The sequence below is a fragment of the Mustela nigripes genome, chromosome 2 (genome assembly GCF_022355385.1).
Source record: "Mustela nigripes isolate SB6536 chromosome 2, MUSNIG.SB6536, whole genome shotgun sequence".
NCBI classification, from domain to species: Eukaryota; Metazoa; Chordata; class Mammalia; order Carnivora; family Mustelidae; genus Mustela; species Mustela nigripes.
In genome coordinates this window covers 77956897-77971923 of record NC_081558.1, presented here as the reverse complement: position 1 = coordinate 77971923, position 15027 = coordinate 77956897, and the positions used below count along the sequence as shown (strand labels likewise).

Sequence of the window (15027 nt, the reverse complement as noted above, 5' to 3'; positions counted from 1 at the left end):
TGCTCACAATGACCTAATGAGGGATACACTCTCATGCTATACAAGGAAAAATTGAAGCTCAGAGAAGTTAAGTGACTTGCTCACAGTCACACAGTAAGTAGCAGAATTGGGATTTAAACACAGACCAGCCGCCTTCAGAATTCACACTTCCAATCCCACAAGCCTCAACTTATCTGTAAAGATGGGAAGTTCCCTGAAAGAAGGAATATCCAAAAAAGACCCGAGCTTGGGGACTCCTCCCAGTAGGAAGACTGGTGATCATTTCTCTTGAGTTAATTTTTCAAGTTTCCTTTGGCAATGTCTTTTTAAAGAACTACAATTACAACACTTTGAAACTGTCATTGTTCTCGAGAAATACTGAAAAATCACTGTTATGAAAGAAAAACACAACCGTGATCGCATCTCCATAAACTTCATTCCATATGGAAACTTCAGAATTTCGTCAGCGTCCCCACGTGCATCATGTTGACCTGATATGCTATGCTCTCGTCTCCAGCACTAACCAAGTCTCCTTCTTTCTCTCCAGTCAGCTAGAAGGTGCAGGGAGGACGGGCACTATTGTCCTGCTTCTAGTGCCTCTCCCTCCCATCCCCGGTCCTCCTGGGAGGAGTAGTGCGGGCCCTCGTTTGGAGCTTTCCAGATCTCTAGACAGTGACCCAGGAGCATGGCACAGCTTTCAAATTCGGGACCAATTCAGCTTTGGTTAAAGGAGTGTATACGTGACGCACTGGCAAGAGAGGGAAAACTAGCTTAGGCGTGGGGCTTCCAGAGCTGTCCCCCTGTCCTGTCTCCCTCTCCTCACCCCAAAACCTGGCAGTTGTGCAGGCCACATTTGGCCTGAGTTACTGCCCTGACCGTGTGTAACCACACGCCCTTGGAGCACGGCCAGAGGCCATCCTGCCTACTGGGGGTTGGTTTCTCCTCAGGGCAGGGAAGATATGGGAGGGGCTTGTGGGCGTGTGTGGGTGTGTCCCGGCCTTCTAATTCCTGTGTTTGCTTCTCAGGGACTTTCCTACTTTATTGCTCTGACTGGAAAGAAAAGAGGGCATTATTTCTGAATGCTTAGTTTCTTTTTTACTTTCCCAGTTTTATTTTTGGTCCTTATGCTGGGATAACACTGTGTGTGTGTGTGTGTGTGTGTGTGTGTGTGTGTGTGTGTCTTTCTGTCTGTCCATCTTAGGTATAGCCTATATATTCTCAGACTGGCTGGCAGGGACTATGCCATCGTCTTGCCCAAGAAGTTCCGTGTGGTACGAATGATGTCATTGTCTTCTGCCAACACCTGGGGCACTCTCCTTCTCATGAACCCCAGACCATGTGCATTCCCATCCCTGCCCATGCTGTCCGTGTGGCCTTGAACAGTGCCACTGTGCCCCCAGTCTCTTGCCTGTAAGAACAAAACAGGAAGACTACCTATCTCCTGGGGTCATTATGGGGGCCAAATGAATTAATCTGTGGAACATGCTTAGAACAGCTGGGAGTAGTAGCTCGGCCACAGCACACTTTCCACAAAGATTAACTGTTAATATTGTTGCACTGTTTCATTTGACTAGACTCTAGAGATTGTTTCTGTCACCTTCTCAGGGAACAATATTAGTCATGTTAAGATAGGATTTACCCACCTTTCCCCAAATACTCTAATCATGAAGTGGTAGCTATTATTTTTATGTATTTTTTATGGAGTTCACAAAGTGTCAAACCTATCATGTAGTAAGTGTGCTTGCCATCTCTACTTTTCAGGTTGGGGACATGGAAGCTCTGGAAGTGAAAGTGACTGCTGGTATGTGGCAGAGTTAGGAACCTGGTTTCTGCCTTTGGTCCGCTAGGATGCCAGGCCCACCTCTCTGGTGCTGCAGGAAATCACCTTATTTGCTGTCCCACTGCTTTGTCCTAAAGTCTCCACACAAGTAGCATCCTTACCCTGATCAGCGTTTTCAACCTCAGCACCATTTACAATTTGGGCCAGATAATTCATTTGGGGTGAAGGGGGGAGCAGAGCTGTCTTGTGCTTTGTGTTATGTTTCAAAGCATCCCTGCCCTCTGCCCACTAAATGCCAGTAGCAGCCCCCAATTATGACAGCCACAATGTCTCCAGACATTGTAGAATGTCCCTTGGGGGGGGGGGAGCAAAATCAATGCTGGTTAAGAACTGCTCCCCTAGATCAAGGAAGATAGAAGAGAAATGTTGGGCGGAGGGTGGGGAGGTAAGGGTTGGCTATCACTTATTAAGCACTTACTATGTGCCAGGGAAGTTGCAAATATTGTCTCTGTTTCACCAACAGGAATTTTTTTTAGGATTAGCTGCATTTTTCTGAAAGAAATACTAGGGCTGAAAGAAGTAAACTGTATTGCCATTAAATTAGTAAGTGGCAGAAGAAGGATCCAAATCCAGGTTCATCTGGCAGGAAAGCCCACGCCCTTCCCATCACTTCCTACGTATCGTTTTCTGCAGGCTTATGGTGTTTTAGTTCTTTTTAGAAACCAAGAAAACCCACACAGTGAGGATTAAATGGGCTCAAAGTTATTTTGATACCACTCACGAGTGTATACCTTTAAAAACTAAACAAAACCAAAAAACTTCTCTGCAGCCCACTTACAACCAAGTAAGCAGAGCATCATATTGGTGAGAAAGATCGTTTAGGCTCAATTTCAGTGTCACCACACTTGAACTTTCTCACCTCTTGGAATATAGCAAGGATCCCCATATGACAAAGCTTGATTTCATTGTCCTCTTCCTTAAATATAGTATTCTGGCAGATTTCTCCTCATAACTTTTCTGTTAGGCTGATATCACCGTGGTTTTTAATAGATATTAGCAGTGCATAAGCAAAGAACTTTGTATCTCAGATGATATATATTTTAGTACTCCGGTTTTAATCAACTTTATGTGCAGGAAATTTGAACAGATAATAGAATGTCATTTATTAGTGCAATAATTGCTTTTTTAGAAATTATGGGAATCCTGATTAGAAGTGGAATATTGAACTGAATCATTTGGTGTTGAGATAAACTCTTCAGGGGGACCTTAATATTGCGATGCAATTAGCTTCATCTATACGTGGCTCCCGAGACCAGTTCCAGCATTTGCTCAGTTAATGCAGCTCCATTTCTGATGCCTCTCAGTTCACATCATTAATAAGTAGTTAGATGTGTCGGCCTGTTAAGTGATTTTAAGGGAGAATTTATTTGAACCCTGTCATAAGCTATCTTAGTATGTCCTAGAAAATAGTGATATAAAGCATCGTCTGTTAAAAACGTCACCCAAAACAACCTATGAGATAATTTTCGACTATGTTCCTTGAAGCAAGAAAGCGTATTATCAAAATGAAATGTAGGTGTTGAATGTGTCATGGTCCCTTATGGAAATATAACAGCACTTCCCATGGTAGAAGTCAGTCCCAGGAATAATTTCTCTTGCTGGCCGTGAGCCCAGGCAGGTGTAGCAGTAATACAGAGTGATTAGTGGATGCTGAACTACTCCCTCTCTCTCTCTCTCTTTTTAAAGCCCAAACTATCTTGTCGAATTTAACCATGTCTGGAATCGGTGTCTGGAAAATTATAACCATGAATGAAAAGAAAGGGAGGTACACACTCCTACTTTTCTCAAATTGGAATAAACTCACCTGACCAGACTAGACCAGACCAGACCAGACCCAGTGACGTTTCTAGCAAAGAAGATAAATGAGGGAGTTGGAAAAAGAGAAGGCAAAAGCTGTGGGTTTTCATAGAATAATAGCTATGTCTATGAAACCCTTTCAGTCTCTTGTAAAGGCTGAGAGTCGTGTTGTGTTTTTTAAATTCCTAATTCTGAGTTCCTAATTCTAAGGCCCCGGTTTCCTGGTTCTGCCCCTCCCCCTGGTTTGGGGGGAGGAGTTAAATGAGGTAATACATATTAAGCAAGGAGTACAGGCCCTGGCTCCTAGTAAGGGCTCAGTAACTAGCAGATAGTAGTTGTTCAGGCTCTTCCCCAGCAACTTTGAACCCACTGCCAGCTAAAATCCACTGCCAGAATTCCGTGGGAGAGAACGAAGACTTCTGGCTTCTGGTGAGCGTAAACAAACACAGAGCCCGAAGTTCTCAAGGTATTAAGTACTTAACAAGGTGGAGTATTTAGTAAGGACCTATGCAAAGGGCAAGATGACAGTTCCCATGCCAACTTGACTCAGCAAAATGTTTGGGATTTTCAGGAAGTTAGGGCAGTAGCAAGACATTTCATGGTGTCTCAAACGTTGCTAATGTGCATAGGAATTCTCAGGGATTTTAAGATGCCTCTCTTGATTCTGCAGGCCTCTCTCCGGTGGAGCTGAGAGCCTGACTTTTAACCAGTTCCCAGGTGATGCTGATGCTGCCGGTCCGGGGACGAAACTGTGGAAAAGCAAAGCTTTCTTTAAGGACTGCAAAATCAAAGTCTTCCCCTGGCCCCTGCTTTTGTCCCCTGCCCCCTGCTTTTGTCCCCTGCCTGTGTTCAGCACCTGTTGCATGTGTGGTCAGAATAGCAGGGATTCTCATAACCCAGCTCCAGCCCTGGGCCAGGATCCCGGGTGACCCGGGCAAACACACACTCCTTCAGGGTCACGGGCAGGTTACTGAGTCAGGACTGCCAGAGCCTGCGTCGATGTTTTCCTTCTCTCCCCCCACCCCTTCTTTGACTGCCCCAAACCCTGGACTAATATTGGAGCTGCTTAATAATAAGAAATCCAGCAGCAGAGTGAGGGGAGACAATTTTAAAGCAAAGGTTTTCTTGTTTGGCAATTACCTAACTTCACAATGCGGTTTACAGATTTGCAAATTCCATGTGTGTGGAAGCAAACTGCTTCTCCTGAAAGATGATTAAAAGCTGACCTTCCCTACCCGCCCCCCCAAGCTCCCACCCCGCCTCCCATCGGGCGACAGTTTGGAGGGTTTTAAATGAGCGACAGTTTGGAGGGGTTTTTTTCTCTTTTCTCCCCCCATTCTAACGTTTTGGGGCATGTAAATTATATTTTAATAAAACGTCTATACCCGTGCTCGCACGCGCATGCGGACACGCAGGCAGCGGTGAATCTGGTTCTAATTACTTGTACTTTAGTTGAACTTTGGCGTTTCCTTTGACTTTCTCCCTAATGTATGTGAGCTGTGGGCCTTGCAATCCTGCAGTGAGTCCACAGAAAAAGGGGGAAAAAATCCAGACCGGCTCTCTTTGGTGCCAACAAAAATGAAGCCCCACTGAATGTTTTGACCAAATGCAACACTTTGCTATTCTCCCTTAATTAGCTGAAATTACTCCCTCCCACCGGGTCCCGGGAGCTCTGGGCTCAAAATTCCCCCGGGGCCATGCAGGAAATGCCTTTTGCTTTACAACTCCTTTTTCTTTTAAGGCTCAGCTGCCCAGAGAGTGCATTAAAATACTGTCTTAATCATGGAAGGTTCTAGTAAAAAGACAGGGCTTTCATAACGTTTGATGCCTGCCTGCCGCTAATCAGGCCCAACATAAAATCCCGAAATCTGTCAACATGGTTTAGGCAGCACTAAATTAGTTCTCACAAAGAAAAAAAAATAGTATACTGTGCTCTCTCTTAAAAATGTTATCTGCTACTTAATCTAACCTTTAGAAAAATGCCAAGCATGTTAGGAATCGTGAAGGGAGCTATTGTTGGAGACTTTCCGTGTGTTTAAATGACACTCAGGTGTGTTGTAACAACAAGGACATTTATACTGTGTTTTCTCAGGTGAGTTGAGTTCGTGAGTGCCAAGTGCTCTTAAATAGGCAACAGCGTTAATTCTTTCTTTCTTCCTTTCTTCTTCTCCTCCTTCTTGTTTTGTTTTGTTTTATTTGGGGGATGAATTAACCCCTGGAGTTGTGGCAGAGTTCAAGAAAGCAGTGTCACTTGGGAGCGCTGGTCTTCTGCTCTCACACCAGCTCTGTCTGTGGAGATTCCCTTTAGTTTGTTTTTGTTTTGTCTGCAGACCGCTGGATCTGAAGCCCGTCAGAGTAGGGCTTCTCTGAGTGCCATCTGCGGACCACTGCCAGTTCCTCAACTGCCTGTTTCCAGTATGTGATGAGAGGAGAGCAGACACGCGTGTTCAGAAACTTTTACAGCAATTGGACAGAGTCCTTCTATGTCAGATACTGCTTGCTTTTTCCTTTAAGTGGTCGCTTGCGTTTTAGACATCTTGTTCAATTTCATTCCTTTTTTTCTAAAAATTGATGTTGTATGTATGTCCCCCCCAACCCCCCAGGGATTTGTTTCTATTGAATTTTATCACCCATGAAGGAATGGGGCGAGGAAGTTAGAAACGGTCTTATGCCATAGGAAGTTTGAAAATCGCTAATTTAAAGCAAAGGCCCCCCCCCACCCCCACCCACCCAGGAATTTCTGTTGCTGGTGGCTGATCTGGACCACACTTTGAGGAGCATTAATTCAAAGGCAAACAAAACCTGGAAGGGATTTTTCTAGAAGGAAGGTGTTTCTAGCTGTGTTTCCCTAGTGACCGCCACCTCCATGTTGCAGGAATGGAAAGGTTTCAAATACGGGCTAGAAGCTTCTGTCGGCACAGATCTGGTTCGGCTCACTGTCTCCTTTCGCATGTGTGCAGCCCAGAGAGGCCCCCTCAGCACCGCTGGTGCTGACTCTGCTCTGGGCAGGGACCCACGGAGCCAAGCATCCATCTAGCCCCAAATAGCAGAAGTTCCTCTGTCTTGGCCATTCCCTGACAAAGCAGGGCAGCCCATCTGGTTAGCAGTTTGGATGCCACATCAGAGGCTGCTGCTTACTGGGGATGCAGTCACCAGACAGAACTGAGTAAGTCAATAAGTAAGCAAGGAAATAAATAAAAGCATGAGGCAAAAAGCAGATCCAAATTATTCCTCAAAGACTGCTTCCCCAAACTGAAATCACATCAGGATGGTTGGAGTGCAGTTGTTTTATTGAATGACACAAGCCTCTTTTCCCCCTGGGAAGTCTAAAAACTGCTTTTTTGGCCTGCCTGAGATCGCTGAATGAGCTAATACAGGACACATTGTCTGCTGAGCCTGCAGAGTTTTTGAGCAAAAATTTTATCATTCCATAGACTGATTGTGCTTGCCTGGAATAAGGAACAAGATGTTTGAGACCTCTCAAGGGCATTTGATGAATCTAACTCTAATTTAAAGGGACTAATAGATTATTGATTTAAGCAGGATGACAGTGAACAGATCAATGGCCAACCACTGTGTAGCTCTCTTAAATACCAACAATGGCTAGTGGGAGAGGAGCCCTAGGCTGCCCCCCTCCCTTGTTTCCCACTGTCTGTATTGGTGGTGGTGGTAGGGGGAGGATAGAAGGGGAAGAGGAGCATTAATAAACTTGGCCAAAGTATATTTTTACTGAAGAGTCCAGAGGTTGCGTTAAAGTACAGATCTGCTTTTATATTGATGCCGTATCATGGTTGTAATTCTAGAACTTGCCTTGACGTGTTTGCTTAAGGCTAGCTTTGGCATTCAACCACACCACAGAGATTTGCTTTTCTGTTTTGCTTCACATTGTTCTCTGTGGTAGAGACCACACAAAGGAAATACAGGACCATCGATTATCAGTTTGGAGGGGGTTGTTTGAGTATATATTAGCACCAATATTGAATTCTTTACCATCAGTGGGACAGTTTTTCTGAAGATGATTATTTCTTGTCCATATATAAGGCTTTTCCTATTTATGTTTGTGTGGGATTCATTTATGGCATTTGTAGGGTTTAAATTACAAACCTCAATAGAAAGAACTCATTCATCCTTCAAAACACAGCCTGGTCACCTCTGAGTTCTCTGGGCTCAAAAAGGCTTTTAGCTCTCTGGCATTTTATTATATCCGTGGTCCCCAAACTGCTACAATTTGGACTCACCTGGGTTTGTTTGTTTGTTTATTTATTTATACACTCGTGGTCCCACTCCCAGATAGTCTGGCGTAATAGCTTTGGGATACAACCTGGGCATTAGAATGTTTAAAAGCTACCTACATTGGTCTAATGTACAACCGGCTTAGAGAGCCACTGTATTCTCGTTTTTGGTTTATTTTCCATCTGGCAAAACCATCAAGACTAAGGCATTATACCATGCACCATCCATAGCCTCGAACACAATATCTGGCATGCTGTGGTCTAGTTACTCAGCAGAATAAGTGATTGAACACATGACCATCCACCACACAAACATGGAAAGGTTCATAGCATTACTGGTGAAATCACCACAGCTTTAATAAAAGTCTAGAGCCATCACTATTGATCACTGACAACAGAACATTTCCATTCATGGCACCTGTTCAGGAAAAGCATTCTGGATTCATCCATTTGCTACAAGTGACTCTTATCCACAGAAAAAGGCTTTTACCAAACTTTGTAAAATGTTTTGGGGTTTGTGAGGTCTCCTGCCTTTTTAAAAGTGTGCTTTGCCCTGAGTTTCTTGGGCATTAAATTGCCCAAGTTCTGTTTCCTCTCTTTGGGAGGGTGAAATGCTGGATTCCCTTTAGGACATGTATTTGAAGTGACATATTTATGGAAATTACCACCCACTTTTGAAATTCAGGGCATAACTCTGACAGCTGAATCCAGCCCTAACAGAATTCTATTTACAACTTTCCTAGACAAGCCAGATTAGCTGTTCTACACGAGCGAGTAGAACATTAAAACACACACACCCCACATTGCTTCTGTGGCAAACACAATGCAGGATTGATCGTGGTGGTGATGACATAACTCTGTCAGAGTTGTTGAAACACTTGGGTGGAAGTAGAGCCGTACAAATAAAACCAATCCAAGACTTTGGGGAGGCATTTAGGGAAGGACTCCCTTGTATTGATATATGGGGAGTGACCTAGCCTTTCTAGAAGTCGGTTTATCAACATGAAGTAAAAAGTAACAAAACATTTCTAAATAACCATACCTTTTGAGCTAGTAATTACACCTCAGAGAATTTATCTTAAATAGGCATGTGTTGAGATTAGTTAGAAAGAGGGTCATCATAATGGAATGTTCTGCAGGAAAAATATTTATGGGCAAGGAAATAAACGCATGACATAATAAGTTAAACAGAATCCCAAACAAAATCTACAGTAAAAGTCTTCTTTAGTAAACAAACAAACAAACAAACCGGAATCATTTATCTGGCTAGGAAAGTAGTCTGGAAGGGTGTATGCTGGGGTGATAACCATGCTTTTTCTCTGAGTAGAAGGTTGGGGGTGATTCTCTGCATGTTTGTTTTTCTTAGATTTTAACAAAGAGCCACACATTATTCCGTACTTTTAACCAGTACTGTTTTCTTGTTGATGTCATTATTACTCATTTGCTTCCAATGAAGCTGATTAGCTTAGTGTTGGGACTGCTTTTGCACTTAACAGCTCAATAGCTGATCTGATAAGCTTTAGTGACTTCTCGGATGCTAACTTTTATGTAGAATACTTGTCATAATGGTGCCAAGCTGCCCAGAGTAAAGGCCGTCTTCGTCCCAGACATCTTCTAACCAGTAAAGACTGTAATAGATTTATCTGCTAGCCCTGCATCACTGTAATGAATTCATTCCAAGATACTTCTGAATTATGAAAATACTATAATTATAGTTGATTCTACTCCAAAAGGATAATTAATTTTTTAAAGAAGCAAATGAGTATATGAAAGCTATTTGATTTGTAATTGTCTTACCTTAATGCCTTAGAAGGGCACTTAGTACTTGGAATGAAAACGCAAAGGGAGCAGGGAAAAGTTCATGTATTCACTCACAAATATTTATAGATATCCTACCTACTATGTGCCAGGACCTCTTCTTGGCCTGGAACATAGTTGCAAATGATGCAGGTAAGTTCCATGGCTTCATGAAATCCGGAATTGGAAGGTAACAGGTAGAATATAAAATTGTGCATAAACAAACGTTCTAAATTTTGGTGTACTAGTCAGGGTTTTACAGAAAATAAAATAATGGGGTGTAGTGATCAGGAGGGAGAAGGGACATCTTAGAAAAGACATCTTGGAGGAGGTGACATTTAAGATCTAAGAGGTGAAGAAATGTCACCAGACATGTGGCAGTGTGAGAATTTCCAGGTATGTTTACCTGGTTAGTGCAGTAGCCTTATGTTGGTACAAAAGCTTGCCCTATTCAGGAGATGGAATAGAAGCTAAGTGTTTAGAGGTCTGATAAATGACAATGATGATCTCAGTGATGTTGATGTTACTAAGGGGCCGTATCATAAAGAGCCTTGTAGAAGGCAATAATGAGATTGACTTTGATCTAATTGGCGACTAGTGGAGGGCCTTAGACAAGTAAGGGAGGTGGATTGCTTTTACCTTTTTGAAAGGTTATCTGACTCTGTATTTGAAGAAGGGACCCAGGGGTAGGAGCACAGGCACAGGGAGACCATTGAAGAGGCTGTTGCAGTAGCTCAGGTGAGGGATGATGGTGGCCTGCTGGCCTGGCATGGTAGCAGGATGATGAGATGAGGATGGATCCACAATGTGTGTAAGAAGTAGAGTTGCCCCATCTTCCTGAAGGTTTGGCTATCGGACAATAAAGTCAATAGAATATCTAGTCTGGAAGATTGTGAGTAGTGGAACAACTGGAAATCTTACACTCTGGGGAATATACTGTATATTGTAAAGAAATTTGGAGGTTGGAATATTCTGGAACATTACTGAATGACTTTGGGTCACTCACTCCCTTCCCCATTTCCATCACACTTTGTGTGCATTTTTGCCTGCGATAGGAAAAGGGCCAGGTCTTGACTTGGAACATAAATCTGGTAAGAAGGGATGGGAGAATAAATTCTGTGAATTCCTATTTCCCATGGAATTTGGGTGGTTAAAAAATGAAATGGGGAAATCCTGTATTTTTAAATCTAGGAAAAAGAGCAGAATGACTCTGCCATCATCAGTATAACCCACTGCTTCTCAAACATTAATTGTATATTTGGCAATCTGAGGGTTTTGTTCAAAATCAGATTCTGATTCCCAAGGCCTGAGTGGGGTCCTGATGCTCTGTTTTCTTATTAGCTCTAAGTGGACGCTGAGGCCGCTGGTCCAAGGAGCAGTCTTGGAGTAGCCAAGGTCTTACCGATTTTTTTATTAATGACGATCCGTCATGGCTGCATGGCCCTCCCCAGATGCTTGCCCAGTGGCTGCTGTGGGCATTTTCTCCATTTGTCTTGGGAAACTTACTTTTGGCTAAGTGAGCAACTGGGTCAAAAAAGTCATTTCAGAGACTCCATGTGCATCAGAAGCTAAGGAAAACAAAGAGCAGAAAGACCGGGTGTTGCAGTGTGAAGATCTCACTTTGGTCTTGGTTCTACGAACCGGCCTGTTGATCTTGGATGAGTCATGGCACTTCCCCAGTTTCTGTTTCCCTCAGGGGCAGCATGGAGAGAAAATCATGTCCCTCACAGTGCTGGGACGCACCATGAAGGAGAGGGGCAAATATGCTTGCTCTGTGAACGGTAGAGCGCCACAATCCTGTCCATGTCCCCACAGCCTGGCCGACAACGACCCGTGTTTTTGTGGGCCTGTTTTTGCTGGTGTTCTTGCTGAACTTGGCACTGGGACCTATGATTTCGCTGGTGAAAAAGAAATGAAATGACCCATTTTCTCTTTTTTTCTCCCCTCCACCCGCCACCCCGACCCATCTCCACCACAGCAATTGAAACACAGAGCACCAGCTCTGAGGAACTGGTCCCGAGCCCTCCGTCTCCACTTCCTCCCCCCCGTGTGTACAAACCCTGCTTCGTCTGCCAGGACAAATCATCGGGGTACCACTATGGAGTCAGCGCCTGTGAGGGCTGTAAGGTCAGTACCCGCGCCTCTGCATCCCGCGTGCGTTCCTTTTCCTTGTGCTCTGTTGGGTGGGGGGAACCTGCTCAGCTCTAGAAACCGGCTGCTTTGCCATCTTGAAATGCCACCTCTACTGTGGGGGGCTCGGTTGTATTTGATGGTTGCATTTCTTCCTTCTCTCTCATTAGTTAAAAACTCAGAAACTTCTGCAAATGACTGATGGGGGCCAAATGTTTCTAGGGCCCTTAAAATAACAGAACAGTTCTTTTCAGGTAACAAGAGCTTTTTGAAGGAGTCCTGAAAAGCATCATCCTGTTTCTCTTTAGAACATGCCGTCTGCTGTCTTCGTAGTTTTATTTTATTTTTAAATATGACTGACAGTCCACTAAATCAACTTGCTGTGAATCCAAGGTTGAAATTGGGATTTATCTTCTGGCTGTTTCCTCAGCCCTGTGGCCTTTGAATTACAGTTTGATTTTCAGCCTGTAGGGACTTGCTACCGTGTGCGCGTGTCATAAATTCAGGAGAACTGGATTTAAAATTCCAGCCTATGGAGTGGTGGAGGCTGAACATGTGTCAGAGAGGATATGGCTGCTTTGAATCAAGCTAGACAATTCCTATCGTGTCCAACAGTCTTAATTGAATGAAAGAGCTGCTTTTTTTTTTTTTTTTTTGAGAGAGAGAAAAGAAACGAAGAATGACTTCATAAACAAATCCAGCTCATCCACAGTTTTTCAAAGGAGCTATGACTGTCTTGAGCTAGCCCTTTTCCAGATAGACAGCCATTTTAGGGTCCCTCCTACAGCTGGTCAGATCTGTTCTGTATATAGATCCATTGGATGATTCATTGCAATTTTCAGCATGCTGGAATATCACAGGTGCTCCCATCAGGTGCCCTGTGGCATTTTGTATTTGGCTTGTCAGAGTTAGCATCTGTTGTCAGCATATGGATTGGTTGGGCACTACGGTGTAACAAACCCTCCTAAAGCTGGAGGGCCCAAGACGACCACCCTGCGTTTAGTTTCCGGTTCTGTGGGACAGCACTTTAAGCCTGCTTCCTCTGGGTGGTTCACCTGCCCTCAGCTACTCTCTGCTGTGTATCTCCAGTCAGCTGCAGGTTCCCTCCGTGGCTCTGCTTCTGGGGGTTACTGAAGGCTCCTGTTGGGTGTCTCACCTCTCCCCCTTGTGGTCTCTAGTGCCTGTTGGGCTGGTACTGGGTTATTTGCACAGGCAGGGTTCTGGAAGGAGGAACAGAGGCATATGAGTTATCCTGAGGCCCGGGCTCACACGTGGCACAGTGTCTCTGCTGACGTGTTCTGTTGGTCAAAGTAAGTCATAAGCCGGTGAGACTTGGGAGGTGGGAACAGAAACTCAACTGTCTAATGCAAAGGGCAGCAAAGTCACGTTCTAAGAGGGAGGAATACAGGGTAAGGACAAGCGGGATCATTTTAGTATGGAGTCTGTCACGCTGAATGCCTTACAGTCCATGCCCCAGAGTGGATAGGGTCCTAGCTTGAGTGCACAGCACCACACTCAAGTCTGGAGAGTCGTGGGTGCTTAAAGATAGAGGTTGAGCAGACACAGAAATGTCACTCTGCCCCTGAAATTATGAGTTTTCTCCTCTTTTCAAGCTACTGCAATAAACATGGATTATTTTACTGAGCGAGGCTACTTTAGGGAACATCTCTCTGCCTCTGGGATTGTGTTGGTTGTTTTAAAGGAGTGTCCTTTCCTCCAGTAGCTTCAGATAAGGTGATCAGGAAAGTTCACACGGCTGCCAGTTGGCAGCTAGATGAAAAGCCAAACATTTGTGCGTCTAATTATTACTTTTATTATTGATTGCTAGCTGAACCTACTTAACTTTATCCTGATATTTTGGACAGCCACAGCCAAACACAAGTTGACTTTGTCCACTTGTTGTGCAATATATAAATAAACCCTTTCCTAATGATCATTTGGAGTGAAATGAAAAGACACTCCTTTATTTCAAAAAATGTTAAGTCACGTCCTGTCCAGAAATGGCTCGGAATGTGGTTATATTCTAACTCAGCTTACCTGCTCCTGTTCTGTCCTGGGAAAAGAAATTACCCCACATCTCTCTTCTTTGCCACATTCCAGGCCCTACAATATTCAGCTGTTTCACAATCTGTACAGTACACAGTGTTTTAATGAGCTCTTAGTCAGCTAATTTCCTTGACCTCTTGTTTTAATTTTGGACTCTGACTCTTTTTAGGAAAAACCCCAACAACAACAAAACCCATACCAGAACAGGCAACGTTGATAAACTTGATGAAGGCAGTCAGAGTCTTGTTATGGTGTAGCTGTTTATCAGAGTAAAAGCCCAATAAGGCTGGTCAGCCAGTTGTCGGATTTGAGGGTTTTTGTATCGTGGGTGGATCTCTGAAAATATGGGCTGCCTTTCCCCTAGGTTGTTGAGAAAGACTGCTCTGCATTTTGGCTTACTGGGAAAACATAGTGGTAGAATTCACAGAACTGAAAACCATAAGGGCAAGGTATAATAATGTAACAGCCAAAGGAGAGAAACACAATTTAAAAAAATTAAATATAATTGTTACCATTTTTTTAAAGGAGTTACTAAAACAGTGCAAAATTTATTATGTAAAAAATAGAAAATTAAAACCACCATAGTTCTATGCTGGGAGAAAACCTCTGCTAAATCTGTTTTTCTATGAGTGCATATATATATGTATTATTATTTTTGGCTTTTAGAAAAATAGAAGTTTATGTTAGATGCTGGTTTTAATCTGCTTTTTAAATTTAATAGTCTTTCATGATCAAAATGTAAACAACTGCATAGTTTTTGTGGTTATAACATTAATGTAGTAATTTATGGTTATTTCATAATTTATTTAATGAATTCTGTGTTCATTTAAAGTGTTTGCAGTTTTTCTCTATTACAAGTAATACTTTAATGTATAGCCTTGAGGTATATCTGTGATCTTTTTTTTTTTTTTTTAGGATAAATTAGTAGAATTTGAATTTCTGGGTCATTGGCTTTGAACATTCTTAAGGTTTTTGATACAAATGGCCAAAATGTCCTCTAAAGGAGATATATCAGTTTAAGTTCTGCTAATCTGTTCAAAGTTAATTGTATTTGGGGCACCTGGGTGGCTCAGTCAGTTAGGCATCTGCCTTCAGCTGGGATCCTGGGATCAAGTTCCACAGTGGACTTTCTGCTTGGTGGAGAGCATGCTTCTCCCTCAACTCCCTCTGCCTACTGCTCCATCTGCTTGTACTTTTCTCTCCCTC

At 43.3% G+C, this 15027-nt stretch overlaps 1 protein-coding gene across 2 annotated transcripts in view; it reads left to right on the top strand.

Annotated features, from left to right (window-relative positions):
• The window catches only part of RARB (retinoic acid receptor beta), a 165961-nt gene that overhangs the window by 17471 nt on the left and 133463 nt on the right, over positions 1 to 15027 (top strand). For both annotated transcript variants that reach the window (XM_059390835.1, XM_059390836.1), the window contains exon 2: positions 11624 to 11772. In XM_059390835.1, the coding sequence (XP_059246818.1) occupies positions 11624 to 11772 (149 nt within the window). The remainder of the gene's footprint in view (positions 1 to 11623; positions 11773 to 15027) is intronic.